This window comes from Nilaparvata lugens, chromosome 6 (genome assembly GCF_014356525.2).
Source record: "Nilaparvata lugens isolate BPH chromosome 6, ASM1435652v1, whole genome shotgun sequence".
NCBI classification, from domain to species: Eukaryota; Metazoa; Arthropoda; class Insecta; order Hemiptera; family Delphacidae; genus Nilaparvata; species Nilaparvata lugens.
The window spans coordinates 15,487,950-15,515,538 of NC_052509.1; the positions used below are offsets into that span (position 1 = coordinate 15,487,950).

General features: G+C 34.9%; 1 protein-coding gene across 2 annotated transcripts; it reads right to left on the minus strand.

Moving 5' to 3' along the window:
- Window positions 1–89: 89 nt before the first annotated feature.
- LOC111044148 (coiled-coil domain-containing protein 93) lies at window positions 90–26,305 on the minus strand. Of its 2 annotated transcripts, none has more exons than XM_022329219.2 (15): window positions 25,944–26,303; window positions 25,482–25,595; window positions 24,184–24,278; window positions 23,507–23,618; window positions 22,910–23,065; window positions 22,442–22,552; window positions 21,689–21,742; window positions 21,142–21,198; window positions 20,365–20,466; window positions 19,806–19,978; window positions 19,227–19,340; window positions 13,652–13,802; window positions 11,972–12,153; window positions 10,263–10,347; window positions 90–768 (listed from the first exon to the last, which is right to left on the minus strand). In XM_022329219.2, the coding sequence occupies exons 1-15, from the start codon at window positions 26,022–26,024 to the stop codon at window positions 607–609; spliced, it is 1,749 nt and encodes a 582-aa protein (XP_022184911.2). In that variant the 5' UTR covers window positions 26,025–26,303; the 3' UTR covers window positions 90–606. The 2 variants fall into 2 exon arrangements, with proteins under 2 accessions (XP_022184911.2, XP_039286150.1); XM_039430216.1 differs by lacking the exon at window positions 90–768 and adding an exon at window positions 7,699–8,524 and having other exon boundaries at window positions 25,944–26,305.
- Window positions 26,306–27,589: the final 1,284 nt, after the last annotated feature.

Here is a 27,589-nt window from a genome sequence, read left to right on the forward strand (position 1 = left end):
TTCTCTTTCACCCTAATGCTCGCTCATGAGTTGATAAAGCATGGCGTTTATTTTCATTCAGAGTACCGGTCTTATCAAGAAATCAGATGTCACAAAATACATAAATATCTGTATTTTCCTAATATATTTGAAACAATCATATTGTTGTGAAATGTATATACTATATCTATAACATATAGACTATATTACGAATAACTAACTTATGTTATATAATATTTATGATTGAAGGGGATTGGTGTGTCGGTAAGACTCGGCCTGTACTGATCTGTACAGACCTAAACTGTAAAGGCAATCCCTATATAGACAATACCTGTACAGACAACAGGCGATACTGTATGGCCTGTACTGAAAATCGTTTTCTGTTTGAGAGATATAACAATTAGAATCCAGATATGATTGGAAAGAATATTGTAAAATGTATAGACTAAAAATATGAATATACTGTACAATTTATAATTGAAGGGAATGTTGTTTATGTGAGACCAGATCTGGCACTCAGCCATGAGCTGTTCTAGAGATTGTAGCAATTAGAATCCAAATTTGATTGGAAACAATAATGTTGTGAAATGTATAATATATTATAAAAATATAGGTCTACTATACTATTTATAATTGAAGGGGAATGGTGTGTCTGTGAGACTCGGTCTGACATTCGGCCATGAGCTGCTTGAGAGCGGACACGTACTGGCGTTGTAATTCGATCAGCGCCAACAGCCGACTACTCAGCTGGTCTCGCTGTCTCTTTTCATCGTTCAGCTTCTGCTCAACCTACGATCAAAACCATTGCAATAGACCTGAGCTGACACTTGACAGTGAACATTAGTACAATCGAAATAGGAACAGTTTTGGGCATTATAGTCAACCCAAATTGGAGAGGCGGGTGATGGTGGCTTTATCTATGAGTGAGATTGGTAAATTTCAAGCAGTAAAAAAGTTCAAACTTTTCGTCTGCTTTGTGTTTGTTTACATTTGAAATGTCATCATAACCTGACTTCTTATTAAAAATATGTTCATTCAAATTTTTTTAAATGCAGTCATACATTTATTCTAACTAAATAATTTGGAATGGACATCAACATTTAATTGTAAATTTTCAAACGTGTAGCACCAATTCAAGTCTTCACTGAACCGTTGTAATTGGACAAGTGACGAGTATTTGTTTGTTTTTCTCTAAACATGAATAAAACCTAATTTGAAGAACGATTTTCTTCTGAAATGATCGACGAAAATAATATTATCAATTCCAACTCGAGGCAAGCTATTACGAAGCGAGACTGACGAAAAGAAAAAATCTACCGTAGTGAGCGCGACGCACTCAAGTGAAAGAAATACGAACTGAACGAGGAGCGCGCGTCCAATTCAAAAACGAAAAATGAAAACTAGAGCTGCTCCAACATCCCCCCCCGGCTGAAAAGCTATTTTCAGACAAGGCTAGAGAACAAAGAAACGAAAAAAACAATGAATAAACGACGAAAGAAATAAAATAAAACAAAACGAGAATAAAACAAAAATGCAAAGGAAAATTATTGAGTAGGCAACGGATACAACTTTGTAGCCGGCCTTTTAAGCGACCATTGCGCACCGCACCATAGCCACTCGAACGACACCGTCAGCACCGGGAAATACTTCCTCAATCACACCCATTGGCCATTTCAACGGTGCGACATTTGGTTGATCCACAAGGACGATTGTACCAACCGTGAGAGGGGTGGAATCCTTACACCATTTCACACGGGTTGTAATTCATGTAAGTATTCTTTGCGCCAACGACTCCAGAAAGACTGAACCATTTGATTGACTAATTCAAACCGATCCAATCGATTCATTGGACGATCTTCCACATTAACATAGGAAGGTACTTAAGAGGTGTCAAAGTGAGAAAATGAGCCGGTGTGAGGGCGAGGGGTTCACTCGGATCCGCGCTCATTTGACATAACGGGCGTGAGTTAAGTACAGCCTCAATTTGAACTAAGACAGTGTTCAATTCTTCGTAAGTCAACAACTGGTTACCAATAACTCGAAACAGGTGTGACTTTACTGATTTTATATTCGCCTCCCAAAGACCGCCGAAGTGAGGTGAACCTGGCGGGATGAAATTCCACTCAATGCTATGATCAGCAAGTTCATTCTGGAGCAGGTTTTGATATTCCTTGGAGTTCAGCATCCGTGACAATTTTATTAGCTCATCATAGGCGCCAACGAAGTTGGTACCATTATCGGAATACATGACCTTACAAGGACCTCGTCGAGCAAGGAAACGGCGAAAAGCTGATAAGAACATTTGGGTCGATAAGTCCGAAACTAATTCAATGTGAACGGCTTTAGTTCCATACAGACAAAAAGACAATGTACGATTTAAATATGAAAGGATTCCGACGCCTGGCCATGGTGATTCGAATGGGTCCACCATAATCACTCCACATTGGACGAATGGTTTAGACGACAGAGTTCTACAGGCTGGCAGATTGCCCATTTTCGGCGTGTAAGAGTGGGACGATAGTGAAAACACTTGTTACATTTTCGTACATGACTCCTTATAAGGACACGGGCTGATAAATCCATATTTTTTGTCTCAAAATAGACGCCAATAAATGAGGTCCAGCGTGACAGTGCTTTTCATGAAAATAATCAATCAAAAGCGTGACCAATGGATCATTTTTCGGTAATATATCGGATGACAGCTGTCATAATTCAACTCAGAATTTTGTAAACGTCCACCCACACGAATAATATCATGATCAAGAAAGGGTGACAGTTGTTGAAGATGAGAAGTACATTCTTCCCAGCTTTCAATTCCAGTAATTCTTCGAAAAATGAATTTTTGTACAACTTTACACAAATGTTTTTCTGCCAAATCAAACTAATTCATGAGGTTTAGGCAATAGACGAAGTACTTTCAATATTAACACCATGATACGCAATAGACGTTGGTAGTTGGAACAATGAGCAATTAAAAGATGAATCGAATTAATAGATGAATTTTCCGACTGTACTACAGTGACAATTGAGTGAACCTTGACCTCAGGTAGACACTCTATAGGTTCCAGATCGACCTGACGGGCCAATCACTCTCTTCTAACATTAGCCAAGAGGGGCCAGACCACCACAAATCATGATTAATTATTTCAGAAGGGGATAAACCTCTCGAAATGGGATCAGCGGGTTTGAATTTCCTGCCACGTGTAACCAGTCGTTGATAGGACAGTCTTGAATTTTCGTAACTCGATTAGCGACGAAAGATTGCCATCTAGATGGACAGCCTGATCCAATGTAAGACACAGTAGAATCCGATAATGCAACAACGCGAGTCACGTGACAACGAAGGCTCAAAACAGAGACAACAACCTGTATTAATTCAGCGAGCAAGAGCGCCGCGCATAATTCAAGCCTAGGTATGGATAAAGTCTTAGATGGCGCGACTTTTGATTTAGCGCACAACAATGTGATAGTTGCAGGTTGCATCCATTTGAGATTTTATGTAGATCACACCACCATAACCTAAAGTCGATGCATCACAGAAACCAATGACAGTAATTTTCGAATCATTCATCACTCCTAAATGACGTGGTATGAAGAGATTGGACAATAAAGGGAACTCCTTCTGACAGTCTCCCATTGAAGCGCAATAGAGGGAGGTACTGAATCGTCCCAATCAAGACCAGCATTCCATAATTGTTTAATTAAACATTTAAGAAACAAAGTTAGGGGTGACAAGAGTCCCAAAGGATCGAAAATGCGTGCTACTACCGATAAAATGTGACGTTTGGTAGGAACAGACTGATTAGGATTCACTGAAAAACAAAACGAATCACTACCAGGTTGCCATTTCAAACCTAGGACAGCCAACAAATTTCCCATCTCGAAATCTTTAGACAAGGTCGATTTTTCATCTTCCGAGAAATCACTCATCAATTCAGGTGAATTGAACTCCATTTAGTAAGTTCGAATCCGCCACTCTCGAACAATTCTTTAGCCTGACTACAAAGACGATTTGCTTCACCTAAAGAAGACACACTTGTCACCAAATCATCCATAAACATGTCACTCGGAATACGAGCTTTAGCATCAGGGAAATTTTCACCTTCTTCTTGAACAAGTTGATGGACAGTTCTGAGAGCTAGAAACGGTGACTCACTCAGACCAAATACGACAGTTTTTAATTCAAAAATTTGTATGGGATCATTGGACGAAAATCTCCATAACAAACGCTGAAATTTGCGACACGATTCATCGACAAGAATCTGTCTATACATCTGCTTTATATCAGCAGTTACAGCGATAGAAAATAACCGAAAATTGACTAACAGAACGAAAATATCCGTTTGCAACTTGGGGCCGATATGAAGTATATCATTCAATGATACTCCAGTAGTAGTTTTCGCGCCTGCGTCAAAGACAATACGCAAAGGCGTTGATTGACTCTGAGTTTTGATTACAGCATGATGAGGTATAAAATAACCACTTTTATCACTCTGATTTTTTATCAATTCCATGTGTCCTTTTTGAGATAATCCAAGAGGACATCGTGATACACTAAACGCATGTTTGGATCACGTGCCAGTCGTTTCTCCAAACTGATGAGTCGACGTTCTGACATAGCATAAGAATCACCAAGACAATCAGGGGATTTTGAAAACGATAATGAGACAACGAATCTACCCGAATTTTCACGACGAACGGACGATGCAAAATCCTTCTCGCATTCCAACTCATCAGCAGTGAGTTTTTTCCTACATCTGGAACGCTTTCCACTTCCCAAAATTTTCGAACTAACTTATCCAACGGTGATGTTAGACAAGTCATCAACACGTTGAATTTTCTGAAGATTGAGTTAAAATAGGGGCTCTACCATCAAAATATAACCGAAAACACTTTCCAAGGCCATCAAATAATTCGATTCAATTTCCACACGACCATTTCGGAAAATATGAGGCACTAATTCAGCTCCTATAATAGCGTCAATTTCGCTGGGAATGTGATAGCTTTCATCAGCAAGTCGAAGACCAAACAAATTTGATAATTTAGAATTATCAATTTTACTAGTGGGAAGCTGTTCCATGATTTTTTCGACAACTAATGGTTCAATGGAAAATTTAACACTAGAATCGAGTCGAGATTGAAGCGTGACAAAAGTACGACCAAAAACTGATTGCGAATTTCCGCCAAAACCATTCACAATTAATTGGAAAGGAGAAATCGATAGTTGCAATTTACGACAAAGTTTACGAGTAATGAAATGACTTTGACTAGCTGAATCAACTAAAACTCTTATTTTGTGCAATCTACCTCTCTTATCAGGTACCTCGACTTGAGCAGTTGATAGTAGAACACTATACGGTGCCGACTTCGAATCGATAGAACAACAGGTAATAGTATTATTTTCTACCTTTTTCGCATCCGAATTTGATGACGAATTTGAAGCATTTCCGAAATGTAAAAGCGAATTATGCTTCTGACTACATTCCTCGCAGTTGGAAGAAGTACAATCTTTACTACGATGGGCTGGCGAGAAACATTTCAAACAGCAACCCTTCTCCTTAACAAAACGAAAACGGTCCCAAGGTGATAACTGACGAAAAAGACGACAATTGATCAATTTATGATTTGTCATCGAACATTTCAGACATTCTGATATTTTTACCGGTGATTTGGTCACTTGCGAATTCGATTGAACAACCAACACTTTGGAATTTGGTATTGGTTTCACTACTGGCTTGCATTGTTTAGACGATTCGTCATGCGGTAACGATTTAATCTGCCTTTCGATGAATGTAACAAAATCAGTATATGTGGGATCATCCTTAGTATGAACTGAAGCTTCAATGCCTTTCGAGAAACAGGATCTAAATTTTCAACGCTTGGAACAGAAATATTGCATCAGATACATCTTCACCTCGTAGGCGTTTTAAAGCAGTAATTGAACCACAGAACTGATCGACTATAGAAACTAAACCTGCACGAGACTCAGATTTTAGACAATTGAATTCGAAAATTTGTTTCAAGTACACATTTGAGAGTGAGCGGGGGTCATTGAACCGCTTAATTAATGCATCCCAAATAATTTCATAATTATTAGCAATAGGTGGTAGATGACGTGAAATATTAGCCGCTTCTCCAGATAGTTTGGACACCAGATATTGGACTTTTTGTTGATTTGGAATCGATTTGTTGTCATGAATCATGCATTTAAACATTTCGTAGAATACCGCCCATTTTGATTGATCTCCGTCGAACACAGGAATTTCAATTTTCGGTAAAATATTAGACAAATCCTTATTGGAAGATACAGGTTGAGCCGGGTTAGAAACACTAGGTACAACCTGACTGCGTTTTTTCAATTCACTAGCAATTGCTTCCATATGTTCGAACATTTCCATATGTGAACTACTAAATTTGGGTACAAATTCCGGTCTTTTTCCATTTCAAGCTCCTGTATTTCCATTTCAACAGCTTCATAATCCTGAACAGTTTTAAGAGTGGAACTATAGAGAATTAGAAATTGTTTAGCACTAGCTTCTTCTTTTAAAGCCTTTTTCGACAAATCGAAAGTACGTTGAATACGATAGAATATTGCTCAAGTTTAGCTCGTTTGAGCTTTAACTTCTTTTCACTCATGATTGGATATTGGAAAGGTCTTAATGATTTTCATTTACTAATTTTCGAATAAAATTACGAATGCAACAATGAACGATTTTCATTGATGATTCAAGCAAGCAAAATGATAATGCTAGTACAAATTGAACAAAGAAAGCTCAATAGACGAAGCAAGCTAAGCGATAACGTTATCAGCATTGCAAAGTAACGGTTCCGAACGGACAATAGAGATAAGAGTGAACCAACTTGATCGGCTCAATTCATAATGTACAAACAGGTTTGAACCCTAGCATGCACAAACGATTTACAATAAAATTGGATAAGTGCTTGCCAAATATTTGAATAAAAAATAGCCAATAAAATCTGGCCTGGTGGACCAATGTAAACTCTAAGGTTCAACTTTAAGAAATTTATATTGTTGAGCTTACAACTCCCAGGTAAGGTATTCAGGTGTCCCCGAGGTAGGAGATGAATCAAGGATGGTGAAAAGGCAAGCTTAATTGTCATCTACTGTTGATAAATTCGGCTTCCATCATATAACGTTGCACATATATTTCTGACGAGATATTTACAATGTCTTTAAAGACTATAGATCGGTGAACTTTCCAATCGAAAAATAATAGTTTAAAACTTTCAACTAAAGGGAGTTTGGCAAACACTCTTCCAACCGTAGGTTTATGGTGTACGATATAACATTAACGAAAAAATAATAATTTGAAGAACGATTTTCTTCTGGAAATGATCGACGAATAATAATTATCAATTCCAACTCGAGGCAAGCTATTACGAAGCGAGACTGAACAGAAAGAAAAAATCTACCGGCTAGTGAGCGCGACGCACTCAAGTGAAAGAAATACGAACTGAACGAGGAGCGCGCGTCCAATTCAAAAACGAAAAATGAAAACTAGAGCTGGCTCCAACAAAAGGTTTTAAAAAATATTACACTTGAAACACTCCCTATGTTCATACCTGAATCCCAAGCTGTGCCTGATTACCTCCACGATTACTACTCTTTCACCTCAATGTTCGCTCATGAGTCGTTATAGCATGGCAATTATTTCCTTCTATTAATTCAGGGTACCGGTTTTATCAAGAAATCAGGTGTCAGTCACAAAATACATAAATATCTGTATTTTCCTAATATATTTGAAACAATCATATTGTTGTGAAATGTATATACTATATCTATAACATATAGACTATATTACGAATAACTAACTTATGTTATATAATATTTATGATTGAAGGGGATTGGTGTGTCGGTAAGACTCGGCCTGTACTGATCTGTACAGACCTAAACTGTAAAGGCAATCCCTATATAGACAATACCTGTACAATATCTGTACCTGTACAGACAACAGGCGATACTGTATGGCCTTTATTGAAATTCATTTTCTGTTTGAGAGATGTAACAATTAGAATCCAGATATGATTGGAAATAATATTGTAAAATGTATAGACTAAAAACATGAATATACTATACTATTTATAATTGAAGGGAATGGTGTTCATGTGAGACTAGATCTGGCACTCAGCCATGAGCTGTTCTAGAGATTGTAGCAATTAGAATCCAAACTTGATTGGAAACAATAATGTTGTGAAATGTATAATATATTATAAAAATATACTATACTATTTATAATTGGAAGGGAATAGTGTGCCTGACATTCGGCCATACCCTTTTAGAGAGATTATGGCAATTAATTTGAATTCAAATATGATAGGAAACAATTTTGTTGTGAAATGTATATACATATACTATACTATTTATAATTGGAGGGGAATGGTGTGTCTGTGAGACTCTGTCTGACATTCGGCCATGAGCTGCTTGAGAGCGGACACATACTGGCGCTGCAATTCGATCAGTGCCAACAGACGACCACTCAGCTGGGTCTCGCTGTCTCTTCTCATCGTTCAGCTTCTGCTCAACCTACGATCAAAACAATTGTAATAGACCTGGGCTGACACTTGACAGTGAACATTAGTACAATCGAAATAGGAACAGTTTTGGGCATTATAGTCAACCCAAATTGAAGAGGTGGGTGATGGTAGCTCCATCTATGAGTGAGATTGGTAAATTTCAAGTAGTAAAAAAGTTCAAACTTTTCGTCTGCTTTGTGTTTGTTTACATTTGAAATGTCATCATAACCTGACTTCTTATTAAAAATATGTTCATTCAAATTTTTTTAAATGCAGTCATACATTTATTCTAACTAAATAATTTGGAATGGACATCAACATTTAATTGTAAATTTTCAAACGTGTAGCACCAATTCAAGTCTTCACTGAACCGTTGTAATTGGACAAGTGACGAGTATTTGTTTGTTTTTCTCTAAACATGAATAAAACCTGATTTCAAGATTGTCATATGATTGACACATATCCAATATTTAAAATAACATAATATGTAATTTAAAGCTTGAATTAATTTCGTTCTCTCCGCCTCTCTAATTTGCGTTTACTATAGTCTATGTTGTGAAGTCCATGAACCAAAACACCATTTCAATAGAAGTAGGTTGACACTTTCTATTGATAGTTGACAGTTAAAATTAGTACAATCGAAATAGGAACAGTTTTGGGCATTAGTATATTGTAGAAGCCATGAGTTATAACGTGAGCCTCAACCTCTCAAACGGTAAGAGTGAATGGCGTTGTAGGGATTTAGGGGTGAGACTATCTTTTTCACACATTTTCCCTTCTCACTCTGAATGCATACGGCAAGTGTAGAGAATGTTGGAAGTGAGGATAGCGGCTGCCGAGAACAAACTGACCAAACTCTTACCCCCACCCTAAAAAATCAGAGTTGAGTCCCATCTGGTGGGAGTCGAAGGTTCATGTTATATCTGGCGTGCTATACTATTTCGTAAGTTTGTAAAATCTGGTATACAGAATTTGGAATAAAATGAGTATAGAAAAACTATAGACAAATTTGTAAATAGACAAACCAGGAGATTGGTTTGTCACTGGCTTGGCAGTCACTCTACATCTCTGGAGTTTTCATGTCAATAAAGATATTTATTTATTGTTCTAATGATACAACAACTGAGAGTTTAGTACTTATCAACTACATAAACTTACAACATATAACCATAGAGAAAAGATAACATAAGAAGATAGTCGTTTATAGACCATGGTATTGGTCGTTTATGTTTCAAATATCAAGCCGATTTTTTGTAGAGTCAAGCCGATGATTACTGTCGACTGTTGTCTATTATTACTGTTTTGTCCGGGTAAGAGTGTAAAAACTACACAGTATGAGAGACTACCAGCGTCGCATAGCTTTACGAAAAATAACTACTAGGAAATCGGCTTAAGTTAAAAGTGAAATTTGGAACATAAACGCCCTATACCATGGGTCATCTTCTTATGCTATCTTTCCTCTATGATATAACTTAGTTGTAGGTTGTCAAAAAGCTGTGGTCCTTATTTGCAGACAATTTTTAAACCGTGCTTGATGAAGCAAACTACTTCACTAAACTACTGAGAATGACTTAAGACGTTAAGTATTGTTGAGAATATTTCTCAAGTGTTAAGAATATTTTCTATAAAAATGATAAAATTATGGGCAGCAGACAATAAGAACGCGTAAAATCTCGCGCTTACAATCATCGATTTGAAAACAGATCTTGGAATAGTAATCAGATTGCAAGAGGAAAATATTGGCCTACCTTTCTTTTGTTTTGCTGTATTCCATGTAGAATGCCTTCAAACTGCGTCATAAACTGATCCATAGCTGCTGGAGAAGCCATAGCTCTGCAACAGAATTATCCATTTTACAATCATCATTTGAATGTATCAATCAGGGAATCAGAATCAAGAGCGCTAGTCATTCCATCAAGTAATCATAACTCATCCGATTTGATGTACCACTGGATTGACTGATCAGAGAGACTGCTTTTCAAATCAAATAGTATTAAATAGAATTTTGACTGCATGTCGTGTGTAATACATAGAAAAACGGGTGGTAAATAGAAAATTGTATCATAGCTGAATGCTATATAATAAAGGAGAGCGTATTTCTGTTCAAAGAAAGGATTTGGATAATTAAGTTTTACAGTTTATGTAAATTAAGTTGAGACTTGGCCCTCCATCCGAAGAAATTAGAGGGTTGCCAAATCGTGTAAAATTGCAACTTTCTCAAATTTCCAATTCAACGTAAGACTTGGATGTAGAATATCATCCCTATATATCCTAGTATAGTAGTACTAAGAAAGGTTCAGGGTTGAATGATTGAAAGGAGATTTAATTTATATGATAAAATTGGAAACATCGCAAAGATTTGTTTTTCTTTTGAATGTCGCTTCTCTCAGAATCATGGGGCGTCGTAATGCGTGATAATTTTATATCAGATTAACGGGGAGAATGTCCCCTTTCTATTGGTGTCTGGATCATTTTTATCTGACTTATATTATTCAATCCTTAGATCAACCTTGCTGCTTCAATGTATCTCATTAGAAATGGATGTTCTTTTGTTCATAAACAAATTGTCAAAAATGATTGTGATTTGTAAATCTCTTTGTACGAAAGTATTCAATTCATATTTCAAATATTATTATAAATTAATGTAGATATGTGACTATACAAAACGTCTGTGCCAGGGGCGTATATGAGAAGGGGGCCCAGGGGGCCTGCCCCGAAATAATGAATATGAATAAAAATCAGTACAGTAGGCTAATTACAGAAAAAAGTACAGTAATCTGAATTTTTGACAGTAAATTACCCTCTGAATATGAGCAGCGAAACTGATATTAAATATGAATAAAAATCAGTACAGTAGGCTAATTACAGAAAAAAGTACAGCAATCTGAATTTTTGACAGTAAATTACCCTCTGAATATGAGCAGCGAAACTGATATTAAGTACGGTATCATGGGGTGTTAATATATTACAAAATTTAATTTGAATTTTCGTTTGATAATAATTATTAATTCATTAGCATTTTAAAAATTGCAATATCTCAGTAATTTCCATCCATAAAAATCAGATGTAGCCAATAGCAAGCCAGCAAACATGTTGGCCAACTTCAGAAAAGTACAGCTACAAGAGTTGACCATGTTCAGATTTGACCGACGGAGTTTTGATCAATCCCGAGGTTGGTGGAACAGTTGTAGGTTTGAACGAGTGATCAAATTTTGACTATGGTCTAATTGACCATGGCTAGGCTATATTTGATCAAGGTTGGTGAAACCGGGCATGAGTTACGTAGAATTTGGTTAAAGATTGAAGGTTAGGTTTATGCTTTTAAATGACAATATTCTGGTATTATTCAGCTGAAATCTTGATGAAGTGAATATCACCCCTATTAGAAATGACTGTGGTAACGTAAATTACATGGTTCAATAGGTAAAATCATTGATAAGGAAGCCGGCGGCCTTACTCAGTATAGCTGTCCTGTATGGAGTTGAGAATGGAGAGCTCCTTCTTGAGGTAGTTGTGCTTGTCGTTGAGGCAGTTGTACAGCGTGTAGAACTTCTTAGTCTCGCCATGCTTGGCGGCCACCTGACCGTACAGCTCCATGAACCGGCGTTGGTACTGGGCAAGCTCAGTGCGGGATGGCACCTAAATAATAAATAAATCTATAAATCTTTTTATATTACTCCTCTTAAAAATTAAATTTAACATTCTGAATTAATTGAAATTGGGTTTTTATTACTATTCATTTTTTAAATTCTATTTAGTAGATTATTTACTTATGTTGTTTTATTAATGTGAAATATCGAAGCATCGAGCCTCGCTCGTTATTCTTATATATTGATAAACAGAACACAATTCTCTAAAATGATCGTGTTTATATTTTACAGCTTATATTTTACAAATTTATGAATTTCGGGGATGCGATATTTTGATTTTCCACAGAATCACTCGCTCACTTTTTACTATCCACAGACAACGAAAGTCTCAGCTGTTTCAGCCAAGGATGAATTATCATTTTAATGTCGTTCAGCGAGTTTTCCCAAGGATGAGACCTAGTGCAATCGAATTTTTATATCATAAACCTACTATGTTCCAAATTTCGTGAAAATAGAGCCGTTTTCGAGATCCGTTGAACATAAATAACCAGATATAAAAATATAAACAGATATACAGAAATTGCTCGCTTAATATAATAGGATAAATTAGAATTGTTTAGAAGGGTTAAGTGGGAGAGAGGGCCGGCTGCGCCCTAACTTCGCCCTCCAGGTTAAAATAAAGGCAGTCTACCTATCCATATTACATTTTATATTATAATATCTTTTATTTACATAATGTATCACTAAATTGACTGTTAGCGAGCAAGCTTATTTATTCCAATAGTGCCATTTGTATGACAACTTATTATTGGAATTATATTTAAAACTTTGTATTGCTTTGCAATAAAAACTATTCTTATTCCTGAATAAATAGATAAATGAATAAGGATATCATGGAGAGCCCTGGTCAGGAACAGTATACCTAGCCAGATATATCTCCAGATATGTTTGAGGATTGTGCATAAATATCATTGTTATATACCATTTGAAAGTATGTGTTATGTTAATAAAAGTATTGAAACTGGCCTGTAATTTAGTGATTGCAGCGGAATTTTTAGATACTGGGGCGGGGCTTGAAGTCGAACTTTGTCTTTGTTCATTCACTATTGGTAGTTTGCGTTGTCAGTTATAAAATCAGTAGTCATTATGCTATTATTCCCTTGCTTGCTACAATTTGATTAGTACATTGATTCGGAACTTGTTGACTGGTAGAGCCGAAGAGTTATAACATGAACCTTCGACTCTCACCACATGGGACTCGACTCTGATTTTTTTCAGGGTGGGGGTAAGAGTTTGGTCAGATTGATCTCGGCACCCGGTATTCCACTTCCATCATTCTCCTCTACACTGGCCGTATGCATGCAGAGTGAGAGGGGAAGATGTGTGAAAAAGACATTCTCACCCCTACATCCCTACCACGCAGTCACTCTTTTACCGTTTGAGGAGTTGAGGCTCATGTTATAACTCATGGCCTTTATCCATGAAGATCTCTTGCTCACTTTTTGTCTTACTTGTCAAGGTTCTTCCACTAATTTATTCTTTCTTACCTGATCGAGTTGACGTTGCAGAGATGCCACCGCCCTAGTTCGCTTGCCCACCGCGAGACGCGCTAGTGTCACTCTCTCGGCCAGCTGCTCCACTGCTTGTCGTTCGCCCAAGCGTTCGCTATCTGATTCGCCTTCCACTTCTTCCACGTCTCTGGAAAAATATAAAAGCAAATAATCCATCTTTAAGACTCAATAATACACAAAAAGACCCCACGTGCCTTGATAGACATCAAGAAGTCTCATTTAAAAATGAAGCTGCTGATTCAAATCTAAAAATAAAACAATGACTGTTCAATAATCGAGCTATCAAAATTTCCTCAAATATTCAATTCTTCTAAAATACACTAAATCTTGAAATGAAAAGTATTCCAAGTTTCCAAGACGGTTGAAAAACAATAAATATTAAGGAATGCAAGTTATTGAGTTATGAAATTATCTTTTCTAAATTCATTCTGAGAAATTCACTACCAATTAAAAGGGAAATGTTTTGGACTGAATACTCCCTGGTTTGTATTTGTGAATAGAATAGTCTGTTGATACTATTTCCGAGAGAAATAAAACTAATATTATCACTCAAAAAGAAAGTAGCGTGAGTGTGCCACACCTAATTCTTTCAATTGAAGTGAATTGTTCAAACACATTCAAATATAAACATACACTTTGTGCATCTAATTTAGGAGAGAAGAAGAAAGACTAATTTTCCAATCTTGGTGATTTGTCGTGTTCAAGACTACTAGAACATCAGTCTGATTTCCTCCCAAATTGGTTCACGATGAGACAATCTAATGGAGTGATCCGTGGTCTAGTGGATAGAGTGCTTGCTTAGCAGCATAGAGATCCCAGGTTCAAACCCTCTCATAGCCAAACGTTTTTTAACCAGATCACTCCCGTGTTATCGGATGGGCACGTTAAACTGTCGGTCCCGGCTGAAGTATGACAGTCGTAAGGCCCATTGACGTGCTTAAATTATATATTCAGGCGGTGGGACCTTCCCGCAAGGGACTCCCCACCAACAAAAGCCATACGAATTTACTTTTTTATACTTTCCTTGCCCTACTACCATAGGTAAGGAAAGTTGCTTTCCAAAAAAAATTAAGGTACCCTAATTTCAAGTTTTCTATACGTTCCAAGGTCCCCTGAGTCCAAAAACATGATTTTTGGGCGTTGGTCTGTGTGTGTGTATGTGTGTATGTATGTCTGTGAACACGATAACTCCATTCCTAATTAACCGATTGACTTGAAATTTTAAACTTAAGGTCCTTATACCATGAGGATCCGACAATAAGAAATTCAATTCAATATGGCGGAAAAAATGGCGGATAATTACTAAAAAACCATGTTTTTCACGTTTTTCTCAAAAACGGCTCTAACGATTTTCTTCATAAGCCCAATCAACTGGCATGAGTCTCATTTCTGGGAAAATTTCAGGAGCTCCGTAATATTCTTGAGAAAAATGGCGGATAATGACTAAAAAACCATGTTTTTCACGATTTTCTTAAAAATGACTTGACCGTTTTTTTTTTCAAATTCATACCCTGTATAGTTATTTATCAGCTCTATCAACTGGCATGAGTCTCCCTCCTCAGAAACTTATGGGGGGTCCACCCCATCCTAGAGAAATGGACTTTGTAACCTCCTTCTTGTGCATGAGGTAGGTAGGTAGAGCAGTTTATAAAAAGAACACATAGTCGAGATATTTCATCTGTAGAACAGCTGTTTTGACGACTTCAGAAAAAATCATCGAATTTCACAATTTACACAAAGGAAAAAGAACTCTGAAAACAATTATATATACACATATAGAGTAGTCTGATCGTAGTTCCTAATATGTTACCGCCAATCGTCATTATGTTATTCCCCTAAATTCTTCTCGTTTGAGAATGAGGCTTACATTTCAATATTAATAATAATAATAATAATTTATTTGTCAAAGAACAATTACAAAATTGCATTAGACAATGTCAGAGAATTTAAAAAAAAACATTACATTAATAATTTGGGTGGAGACCCACTCAATACAAATTTATACCATCTAGGTAACTCATAAATAGGAAATATAATATTATACACATACTAGTAGGTCCTATAATATACAGTATTTTATAAGACAAACATTAATTGAAGGAGTTTTCATAAAATTCAGTCAAACTATAGAATGGGTTGTCACTTAGGAATTTGTTTATTGCCTTTCTGAAACTAGGATAAGGTAGATCTCTGACATATGACGGCAAATGATTAAAAAGTCTTATTCCCACATTAAAATGGCTTTTCAAAGTCCTTGATAGCCTTACTTGAGGAATATGTACATTTCTATAGCTCCTCGTATTATGATTGTGCACATTAATATTACAATCAAGGTTTCTTTCCTTCAATTTTATATACAAAAGCAACTTATATATATACAAACAAATGACAGTCATGACTCTAGTTTTGACAAATAGCGGTTTGCAGTGAGCTCTCACATTTGAGTTAGTTACTATTCTTATCGCTTTTTTTGCAGATCCAAAACTTCAGACACCCGTGAACAATTCCCCACAGAATAACACTGTAACTCAAGTGGGAATGAAACAAAGCATAATACACATTTAAAACATAGTTGAATGGAACATGATATTTTAGAGTCTTCAACAAATATATAGACTTTGATAACTTGCTGCACAGTAAATCAATATGATCACTCCAAGTCAGATGGTAATCTATTTGTACTCCTAATAATTTGATTTTTTTTACAAAATTGTTTGACAATTCATGTCTATTATTCAATGTGAATATTGCATTTTGCGTCTTGGATTCATTGAGGAGGAAACCATTTGCTTTGAACCATGAATTAGCCTTGTCTATTGTTTGATTAGCAACTCTGTTGAGATTTTGGAAATCTCTGTCAATAGTTAGGAAAGAAGTGTCATCAGCATACATTATGGTTTTAGAAGATGTTAAACACTTGGGTAGATCATTTATCATTACAAGGAACAACAGTGGTCCCAGAACAGAACCTTGTGGTACTCCAAATTTAAGATAAGAAATGGCAGATAGTTTTCCATTGACATCAACTATTTGTGATCTATTCTCCAGATATGACCTAAAAAAATCAAGACACAAACCACGTACTCCAGAGTGACTCAACTTGTGAAGGAGTATTGAGTGATCGACACAATCGAAAGCTTTGCTCAAGTCACAGGCAGTCATCTGAGCAAGGCATTTATTCTCGAATGCTTCTATTATTTGATCGATAATTGTAAGAACTGCCCCTGTTGTGCTTTTACCCACCCTATAACCAAATTGGGAGTCACTTATAAGATTATAACTATCGAAGTAGGTACATATCTGAAGCTTCACAACATGCTCTAAAATTTTTCCGAAAATTGGAACTATGGAGATAGGCCTATAATTTTTTGGTGTAAGTCTGTCTCCATTTTTTTTAAACAAAGGTACAAGTCTCGAAATTTTGAGTTTTGTTGGAAAAACTCCTTGTTGTAGACACAAATTTATACAGTGAGTCAATGGAACAATAATAGACTGGATTACACATTTCAAAACGTGGTTGGATAAATCGAAAATGTCCCTGCTTCTTGAGTTTTTCATATCCATGACAATCTTATAAACATCAGCACATGACACTTGTGTCCATTTGAATTCTTCATGTGTGGACGGTGGATGCTCCATGAAATCTCTTGCAGTAACCTGTGGCTGCTCGATGCCATCTTTTGCTTCCTGGACGGATGATGTGTAATACGTGCTGAAAACATCTGGTGAAATCTCAATATTTGTGCGTTTTGATCCTCCACTCCTCACTTTGTTCACCAGAGTCCACGCAGCTTTTGATTTGTTACCCGACTCTTCGATACAGTTGGCATTAAAACAGAGCTTCGCTCTATTTATTTCCCGTTTATAGATCTGTTTACTCCTTTTATAAGCCAGTTGCGCATCATCGCTACGTCTTATAAGAAAAATGGAGCGGAAAGTCATCATTTTGTCTTTCAATTCCGCCAGTTTCGGTGTATACCAGCCTGACTTAGCTACATTTCTCTTCTCAGCGTTTAATCTCAAAGGCCTCTTCGGACATATTTCATCGAATATTCTGTAAAAGGCTTCAACAAATTTATTGAATGTCAATTGAGCATCTTCTTCCCCTTCCAGCATCTGCATCCAATTCACCAACAACAATCGCCGTTCCAACACTCTAATTCTCTCCATAGACAAATCTCTTCTTAAACTTTTAAAAACAGGTTCTTTTCTTCTTCTAAACTTTGTCTCAAATGTAACAGTAATTCCAGAGTGATCAGAGAAATCAAAATCAAGCATTTCCATATCATAGTGCTGTTGATCCATTGTTGTGATGACATTATCTAAACATGCACTATCACGTGTTGGCAAGCTGTTAATGTAGTGCATATTGAATTCTGTCAACAGGTTTTTAAAATTTTTCACACAGGCTTGATCAGTTGTCACGTCAAAATGCGCATTAAAGTCTCCACCAATAAATATATCCCTTTTTAGTTTAAAAAGATAGAATAGGAGCTGTTCTAACTTTTGTAAAAAAATGACCGGGTCCCCCGACGGTGATCTGTACAAGCTCACTACAATCACTCTCAATTCTTTAAGGTCAACTGCGGCTGCTTCAAATATCCGCTCCTCACATAACCAATCCAACTCAATCTCCTCATATGCTAGGTCTTGTTTCAGGTAAACAGCCATGCCTCCTCTTACATGAGTTTTCCTGCAATAGCTAGATACTAGAACGTAGCCTTCAATTATCTCATACTTCAGCGCATCACTCCGCTGCCAGTGCTCACTAAAACACACTGAAATTTTGCTGGTCTGCCATTTGCGTAAGAATGTTCAATTTTCCAAACATACCCTGTAGATTCAGAAAACATACTTTCTTATGAGTGCTACTTTCACCAAAAATTTCATTATGCAAATCAATTCTGTCCGGGCAGTTCCATTCAGTCCGGTCATCTATACTAAAAAAGAACCATGAAGCGGAATTGGCGGAGATACTTCAGAGTTTGTAATATGGGTTGTCACACACTGAATAATTTTATCACATACATACTTTTTACCATATCCATTCAGGTGCATGCCATGCGATGTATGGAATCTTACACCAATGTGGCTTATGTCTATGAAATTACAATTTGAGAAAAGTTGACAAATCTTCCTCATTGCTCTATTAGTTTCTGTTATCAACTCGTTCACACAGGACCACTTCACCAAGTCATAACGGCGCGGAATCGAAAATACAATAACATTGGTTCTGTAGAGAGCCGCCAGATTCCTTCGTAGAGCAACAAGAATGTTTTTCGCTTCATTTTTACTAACATCATTAGAACCAGCTTGGATCACCAAAAAGTCGTTTCGATCAAATTCTGTAATTTTTTCTGGCAGGACGTCGGTAAACTTGGCACCTGATTTGACGAAAGAAGTGATAGTTGCAAGAAGATAGTGAAGTAGGAAGAAAGAAGTGATAGTAATGAGCAAGGAAAGTTGTGTGAGTGTACCACACCAGATTTTTAATCTATAAATGTTTCAACAATTGATTACCAATTGATAATCATGAAAATCAATAACTTACCTGATGGCATTTTGAAGTGACGTGAGCTCCGTCTTACATTGTTCTCTGAAAGCCAACTCCTGTTGCTTGATGTTTTCATTTGCTGTCACCAATTTTTGCAGTTTTCTCAAAATCCTATGAAAGAGAAACCATAAGCAATCTAATTACAGTGAAAAATTATAAATTATTTGAAATGATAATAGATTGTATACGTTTATCACATAACATTCAACATTTTTGGTTCACAATAGACTTGCAAATAATCACTTGCAAAGAATTGCAATCTGAAGTACTCTAAACAATTACTTATCACTGTTTTTCAACCAATCTTCTGAATCCAATCACTTGTAAACATGCAAGTAATCCAAGATTGTGACAAGGGCATATATTTACTCACAGTTATACACTTTAGCTTAAACCTTACTTTTACATGCCCTCCGTATTTTTATAATCACATTAATGCATCCATATCAGTATATCTAAACCTAAATCAGTATTGTAGATTATTCTCTTTTGAACTTTTGAACATTATTTTTTTATACTTTTTTTTGTTTGTGAAAAATACAATTTACTATTAAAACAATAATAGATCATATTTACTCTTGATCGGATTCCGTGAGACTCCTGGCGTTATTTTTCTCTTCAGAGTTGACAGCTCTGAGATTCTCTAAACGAGTGTTTGCATCATTCAATTGTTGCTCCAATTGTTGTGTTTCGGTCTCCAATTGAAGACTCTTCTCTTCTAGTTGACGTTTTTGTGCAGCACCAGATACCTGAGAAAAACATTTTCGAGATCAATTTATTATTGTGACTATAATACAAAGTATAATTTCTGTGTTGTTGTGAAGGTGACGTGTTGAATATGCATATTACATGAGAACGACTTGTAATTTTTTAATAAAACTCCATATCACAATCACATGAGAACGACTTGAAATGTTTTAAGAGAACTATCTCAAATAATTGTTCTAATAAACCAGTGGTTTTGACAATATAAGTCATTTTACTTTAATATACAAAGTATACTCGTACATTTGATTATGGAAACGAAGTGGTCAATTATTAGAGGTTCACCATGTTAAGAAGAACTTATTTAACAATGATCAATTGAGGAAATATGTATATAGAAATATAAAAAAATTAGGAATAAAATACTCACCACAGTTTCTGCTTGCAATTCGGTATAATGCTCCACAGCTCTAGCTATTTCTTCAGCTCCAATGCTGACAATATTGCCGACCACACCAGCCGTTAATCGGTTCTGAAAACGACAATATTCATTAAAATGCAATAACTCATTGTAAAAAAAACTATAAATGTAAATAAATGGAAACCAGTACCTTTTTCCTTAATACTGCATAGAAGATTTTGCTTAGAAGATTGTAGATGTATTTTTATAAAGTCGGTACAAACAACTTGTGTAATCAGCACTATTGGATGATTTCTCTTTGAAAAGTCCAAGTTGATAGATAATTAAGATGAACATTTTGGATTGTCATAAAGTACAACAATTTTTATTGTATTGAAAGACTTGTGATAGCATAGATCTAACCTGTGTAGCACATATCCTATAACCTGTGATAACACAGATATATCTGTTTAGTTAGTCTATGGTGATAGGCATGGACGCTCTATTGCGTCAATTTACATACATTTCTCACGAGAACAAAGGTTACATTCAGACTTTATTGTATTTTGAAAAATCAAGATGATTTTTGGTCAAAATGGGAAATAAAATTACTACAATTATTTGCAGCGTCGTATCTGGATTCAGTACAGTTTGAACTGTAGTAGAATCACAATAATAGCTACAACAATAATTATTAGTTATAGTACCAATCTACCAATTTGAAGAAAGCAATCTACATTTTTTGTTATGGTTTAATATTTGTTCAATTTCATTCCACTAAATAAGATAATATGGCTGAAAGTTTACCTCTTGATCAGGAGCTGATGTCATAGAGCTAGCAATTTGTTTTTGTTGAGCATCAACCTGAAAAATACATATTTTTAATCTCAATTCACAAAATAAGCATGTCAAAAGATTTAAGAAGTATGGAGACAATGTGTATGTATGAAGTATGTTTGACAATGATGATAGACGAATTAGATGTTTTCAATTTAGCAGTTTTTCATTTCAACTAAGCATTGTGGAGTTGGATTCATTAATATCTCACAATAACACATACTATAATCACATCGTATAATATTATCTGAAAGTAAATAAAACGCATAAAATATCTAAATAATAGCACCAACCGAACATGGATTTCATCTTTTATAGAACTAACTTCTCCTGATCGAGAATTAATCAATAATTCAAGATTGAATATGGAAAAATTGGCCTATTTGATATTAATCAGTCGATGTAATAGAGAATTCCAATATTTACTATAGATAGAATATTGATGAATGAGAAATAATATGATGCACTAGAAGAAGTAAGAAATGATTAAATGATTTCGAGAAGGCAAGCTACAAACCTCTTGCTTTGGTTGAACTTCAGTGGGGGCATCGGCCTCCCCGGCTGCAAAGTCCTGAAAGCATTTCATATTGAAACTTAATAACAAGAAATTATTCTAAAAGACAAACATTGAACTGATTAAACTGATTGAATTATATTGAATTCCTACATACACTTGATTCTTCAATTATTCTCTCCCAATATGGGATTGAGATTGATTGAAGTTATTCCAGTTCAATCAAAATAACACCTATTTTGCTTGTTTTTTATACATCTTCGAAAGGAATAAATCTATTCAAATATTACCTCTTTTTAACTCTGGAATCAGTTTTATTATAGCTATATTCAACAGAGCCAGTTTAAGTATATATTTTTTCAATTATTCATTTACAACTGAAGCACTAGGTAAATTGTGCAACTATATTTTCCAACATAAGGAGTCTGCACATAATAGCAAGTTTTTCTATGAAAAATTATAGAATTAACAAATCTGTATTGATGCACAGTATACATGTTTGATTATATATTTATTTGTTTGATTACTAAATTAGCTTATGAATCTACTCTAACACCAGGGTATGGATGATTCCGGATATATAATGATTTTCTAGTGTGTACCTTTATTTATTAACAAAATTGGAGTTCACGTGAGTAATTAGAAAGCTTTGAGAGAAGCTATTTATTTACTCTATTCTCTATTTTAGAGGAAAGCCACACTATGTTCGAGGCAAATTGAGATTTTGATCATTGCTAACGATAGAAAGTTGATTACCTTACTACTGGTAATCATTCCGTACTCATACAGAGTACTCGCAACACAGGCTGCTCGATCCTTAGGCATGGGACCGCTCCTTCTGAATTTTCTTTGCAATCTGTACTTTTCCTGAAAAGTGAGAAGTAAGTTACGGTAATACAACAGTATTGAATTGATATTATCAATACAACAAAAATATGATCTTCAATAAATAATTATGGAAATGAATATTTAAACGGATAACAAACGTATCATCGAAAGTGTTCAACAACGAATATGTTGAAAATTTTGTTGAAAAGTTATTTGAAGAAAGCATTTGATGTTATGGTCGAATATCAAAAGAAAGCCACAAATCCACAAACGGACGACTGGAGCCTCAAGTTAAAACTCGCTAAGTTCGTTCGAAAATATCATAGATCAAATTTTGATGAGCTTCATTCTAATTTTAGGTATCTCATCAATTGCATAACGTATGAATTTACTCACTTGTACATTGGCAATATTGTGGCCAGCTTTCTCTTTGAACGTGGAGTCAGTTTCATCCTCAGGCAGAGTGTACTTCTTTTTGAACTTATGAAGAGCATAGGAATGGTAGTAACGCTGAATTGCTTTTCTCCTTTCCATTGAATTTTTCACCAACCACTGTGGTACAGAAACAAGAACAACAAGCTTTAAAAAGGGTTTTGGATACTATTTTGTTGATATTATAATCGTTTTTTGAAATAAAATCACTTTTGAATATAAAGAAACATTTTGAATATAAAAATTGGTAATTTTTCAGCTTTACTTTCATCTGTTTTTGAATCGTAGCTTGTAAAGCCTATTGGAATTAATTCAGTTGATGGGAAAATAACAAGAATTAATTTGTTAAAGTTTAGAAAATTGACTATATGAATACATTGAATAGAATACTATTCAGTCAATAAGAAACCACTAAAATAGTGCAACAAATAAGTATAATAGTGCTAAAAATAGATAACATTAATGATTGTACACAATATATAAGATTATCTAATATAAATATATAAGAATTTGTTTTTCAGAGGTCAAATTGTCAAATGTAATGGAATTGAATTTTATTACCTGTATAACTGGATAAATGTGTATGAAATCAAGGCCCTGAATCTGATGAGGCTCAATCCGGTAAGGACACTTCATTTTTGGCAAAACTGCAACTATTTTTTCAGTCAGTGATCTATGAAACAAGGAAAAATTTGTTTATTCATTCTATCGTGAAACTATTCAAATCATAATTTGAAAAAATAAATAATATTAATCTATATTGAAACGGAATGACGGGTTACAAGGAAAATTACTAGGCCTAAAGAAAATTGTAGAATGACTCTCAAATGAAAAATATCCTGCAAGAAAATCCCATGTATATTGTATGTATGTACTTCAAAATATATAAACTTATTGATAAAATAAATATTGAAAATCCCATGTGTATTGCTACTTCAAAATATATAAAATTATTTATGTCTAAGTAGGCCTATATTTTAAAAGAAATGAATATCCTCATAGAATCGTTGAGCTTGAACATAATGTGCACAATTTTCTATGTTTCAGAATTTGAAATTACCTAACATTATATGCCATTAAAATATGCCAGTGAAAGGATATTACGAGTTTATTGAATTCGAGTGAAGTACACTTTGATCTATCAAGAAATAATAAAAATTGAAATTCATTTGCAAATAAAATCAACTTTATCTTTATATTTTGAAAACTTGTCATATTATACAGGTCATATTACTCACATGCGTTGACCAATATTCAGATTTTCTTGGAAAAGCAGGTCAACATCAATATCGACATCAAAACTATCAATGCACCATGACATCCCGCCAACCACCTGTCAAGAGAGACACAGGAGAACTAGGAATAAAATGTAATGTTGTGGAAGTGAGATGGGCTAAGATAGAAGGTAAAAAAATTAAAATATATCATTGAATTCAATTGTCTGTCAATACATTAAAATTTGCAAGAAATTAATTTTTAGTGTATCATGATTGAGGAAAATACAGTTATTAAGTTTTGACTCTTGTTTTTGAATTTCTGCTCAACAGTGAGAAGACTGATTCCATAGCGTTTAGCTACCAGAAATGGTGAACTTCCCCTCAGTGGAGCTCTTGGGCTTCACAATGGATCAAAAGCTTGCCTGGGGAGATCACATACAGGGTGTCTGTTGCAGGCTGAATAGCAGGTGAAATAGAAGGTAAAAAATGGTAATCTATTGACTCCAATCGACTTTTAATTGTGCTGTTCCTGCTGAGGAGTCTGAGAGGTTGCATTCTAGTGGCCCATGATTGTATGTGCTACTTTGCTTTCTTTAAGAGCTTGATGGCAGATGGTGTCACTGAGGTGAGAAGGGTATTGCTAGAGCACAAGAAATCCATGAGAATTTAGTGTAGGGCTGATTATCTGGCAAATTACAAAGCCACTGTTTGTGAGGGAGCGCATTCTGACAGTCTTCAACCTCTACATTATCTTCTATAACAAATCTGGATGCCTACCAGAGGAGACTTTCATCACCAGGAACAGACACAGGCTAAATACCGCTAGACCTTCTTTATTGTAGATTTAGGTCTCAGAACAGCTTTGCATACCAGTCAGTCAAGATCCTTTATGAGTTGTCTGCTTTCTGCTAGAAGCCGGCCCGAGACAATCCTGAGGACATTCCTACAGGAGAATCCTATCTACTCTTTGAAGGAATTTTATTACCTCAGAAGAGTGTCACAGCAACTATAAATAGCTACTTTTCTCTAAAGTGCACTTGCCATATGCTTGATTATAATAATTGCTGGAATGTGTGTAAATCCGTGTTTTAATTATTGTCTGTTTCTGACAGTCCATGTGTAGACTTGCCTGTTTTTTTATTTATCTTGACTTGTTCCCGTATGGACATGTCCTGGTGGCATTTCTATGTTATGAACAAGAACAATTATTAGGCCTATTGTTTTGCTCAATTGATTGAATAATAGCTTTAATAAAGATGAGATTATTAAATTACATGAAAAATTAAGTTATACAGGTCTTGATAAAAAAGTTTGATCACCTTATCAAAAGCTGATATTCCCTTTATTCTAGCTCTAAAATATCCAGCAGCATACAGAATGTTGATAATCTCTTCAAGTTTTACTTTCTGCTCCACATCCTCTCTGGCTTCAACCTAAAATAAAAAAAATGAATTTTATATAATATTGATATGCAATAGTCAGGATTACATGAAAAATGTATAATATAATACAAGCAGGTTAAAGGTTTATGATAAAATACATGATATGAAAACAAGAGCAGTGTCGGTACAAGCTCTATAAAAATTATAACAGAGCATTAAAAATTTATGGATTGCCATATTGTGTATTCAATGCAATAAATTAATCTAAGAATTTAAAACTAAACATGATCATTTTAATAAATCACAAGCTTTAGGCTAACATGTAATCAACATTATGTTTAGTAGAATAGTGATGAAATAGAACCCTCAATATGACTCGAAATAATAACCAAAACTTACTTGAACTTCTTTCCCATCTGCATCAACAATAATTGATAAGTGTTTCGATCCTTTTGGTTTGAAAGCTTCTGTAAAAGCCATGATGTAGAAGTATTTAAAACTTTTTTAACGAAATGAATTACGTTCCTAACCTATTTGTAGTGGATGTCACAAGTTAGTAGTTCTAGCATTTAAATCTATTACCTTGAACAAAATTGAAATTCTACTTATACTTAATATAAAATATGGAATTAAACTCAAAAACTTGATAAATAAAAATACGGTAAAAGATCATAATATTGAATAAAACTTTGAAGTCGTTCACAAATCACAAAATGACAACATTCAACTTTTATTTTAACCGATCTGATCAGCTGTTTCTGGCAGACAGCATAAAAGCCGCTCTTCATCATCAGCGCCATCTATGTAGAATTTTGGCGCCAGTTTTGAATTTGCGGTCTACAAAATTAATTTTAATCAATAATGGAAACAAAATTTTTATCAAATTCATATGAAAATATTTTTAATATTGCATGACTTTTATAATCTCTCAAGACTTTTTATATTCCTACATCAGTTTTAGCAGGAAATGGGAAAAAGACTAGAATTGACCTGATTATTTATTAAAAGTAACCGTGGGAAAAAAACTTTTCAAACAACTTGTGATCTCTGAACTTACAGATCTTTAACAACCATAGCCTAATAAGATTAAGTTCTGTACTACATTGTTATTCTGTAGAGAATTAGTTATTAGTATTGATAAGTGGCTTTTGTCCGACTTCTAGAAAATTATTCTAGATAAATGATTTGTAATTGCATACAAAATTCGCACTTCTCAAGTACTCTAATTCAACTTCTTTTTCAACTCCAATTTGTTGTAATTTGATTAGTAGCTTTATTTTTCGCAGTGGCGTGAGTAGAGTTTGCATATTGCTCATTTCCCACGAAAAAGTATTCAAATGTCTCATCAAGTTTTTATTTTTGGCCTCAACTACTAACATACCTATTCTTGTTTAAGTGGGTATAACTGTAGATATAGCTGAAAATCTATCAAGTTCGATATGAAAAATTGAATTACCTACAAGGTAAGTTTTAAATTAACTGTAATTGCAAATTATTATTGGATCACAGTCCTTGGGCAGAGCTCTATTTAAATAACTATGATGTATCTTACCGAAGCATCAGTTGGCTACGGTATACTCTGGGAACGGTACCTACCTAGTGTTGGCCTACTTAACAATAATTATTTTCATCGCTGCCCAAATCAAACAGACATCTCCAAAGAATATCTTGCAATTCGGAGATCAGGTAACAAAAATGTTTGTAGTATTACTTTCAAAACAAAATTCTGTTAAACTTAAGAATTATCTCTTCACTAACGCTAATGAGTATGTCAAGTATTTCACATTATTTTTCATATCTATATTCAATGTGAAAAAATTGGCGAATTTTGTGAGAGAACTGTTCTCTTTGGTGATACTTCAAGAAAACCAATAAATAAGCAAAATATTGTTAGTTTGTAGAACAGTTTCAGAATAGTATTTAAAGTTGAACAATTACATTGTTCAACCTTTCTATTGAACTATGTTTGAACTCAACTATGAGCACTCTATATAAAAACGTAGCTAATGTGTATGAAAATTAAGTACAATTTCGAAGAGAAATTT

Bases quoted from the DNA above. Each gene is read 5' to 3' on its own strand.
- LOC111044148 (XM_039430216.1), bottom strand. From the start codon at position 26,024: ATGGCTTTTACAGAAGCTTTCAAACCAAAAGGATCGAAACACTTATCA. The intron at 19,979-20,364 runs GTGAGTATTTTA...TGTTTTTCTCAG, and splicing joins AATTGCAAGCAGAAACTGTG to GTATCTGGTGCTGCACAAAA. The intron at 8,525-10,262 runs GTAGGCCAATAT...TTTTGATCGTAG, and splicing joins TACAGCAAAACAAAAGAAAG to GTTGAGCAGAAGCTGAACGA.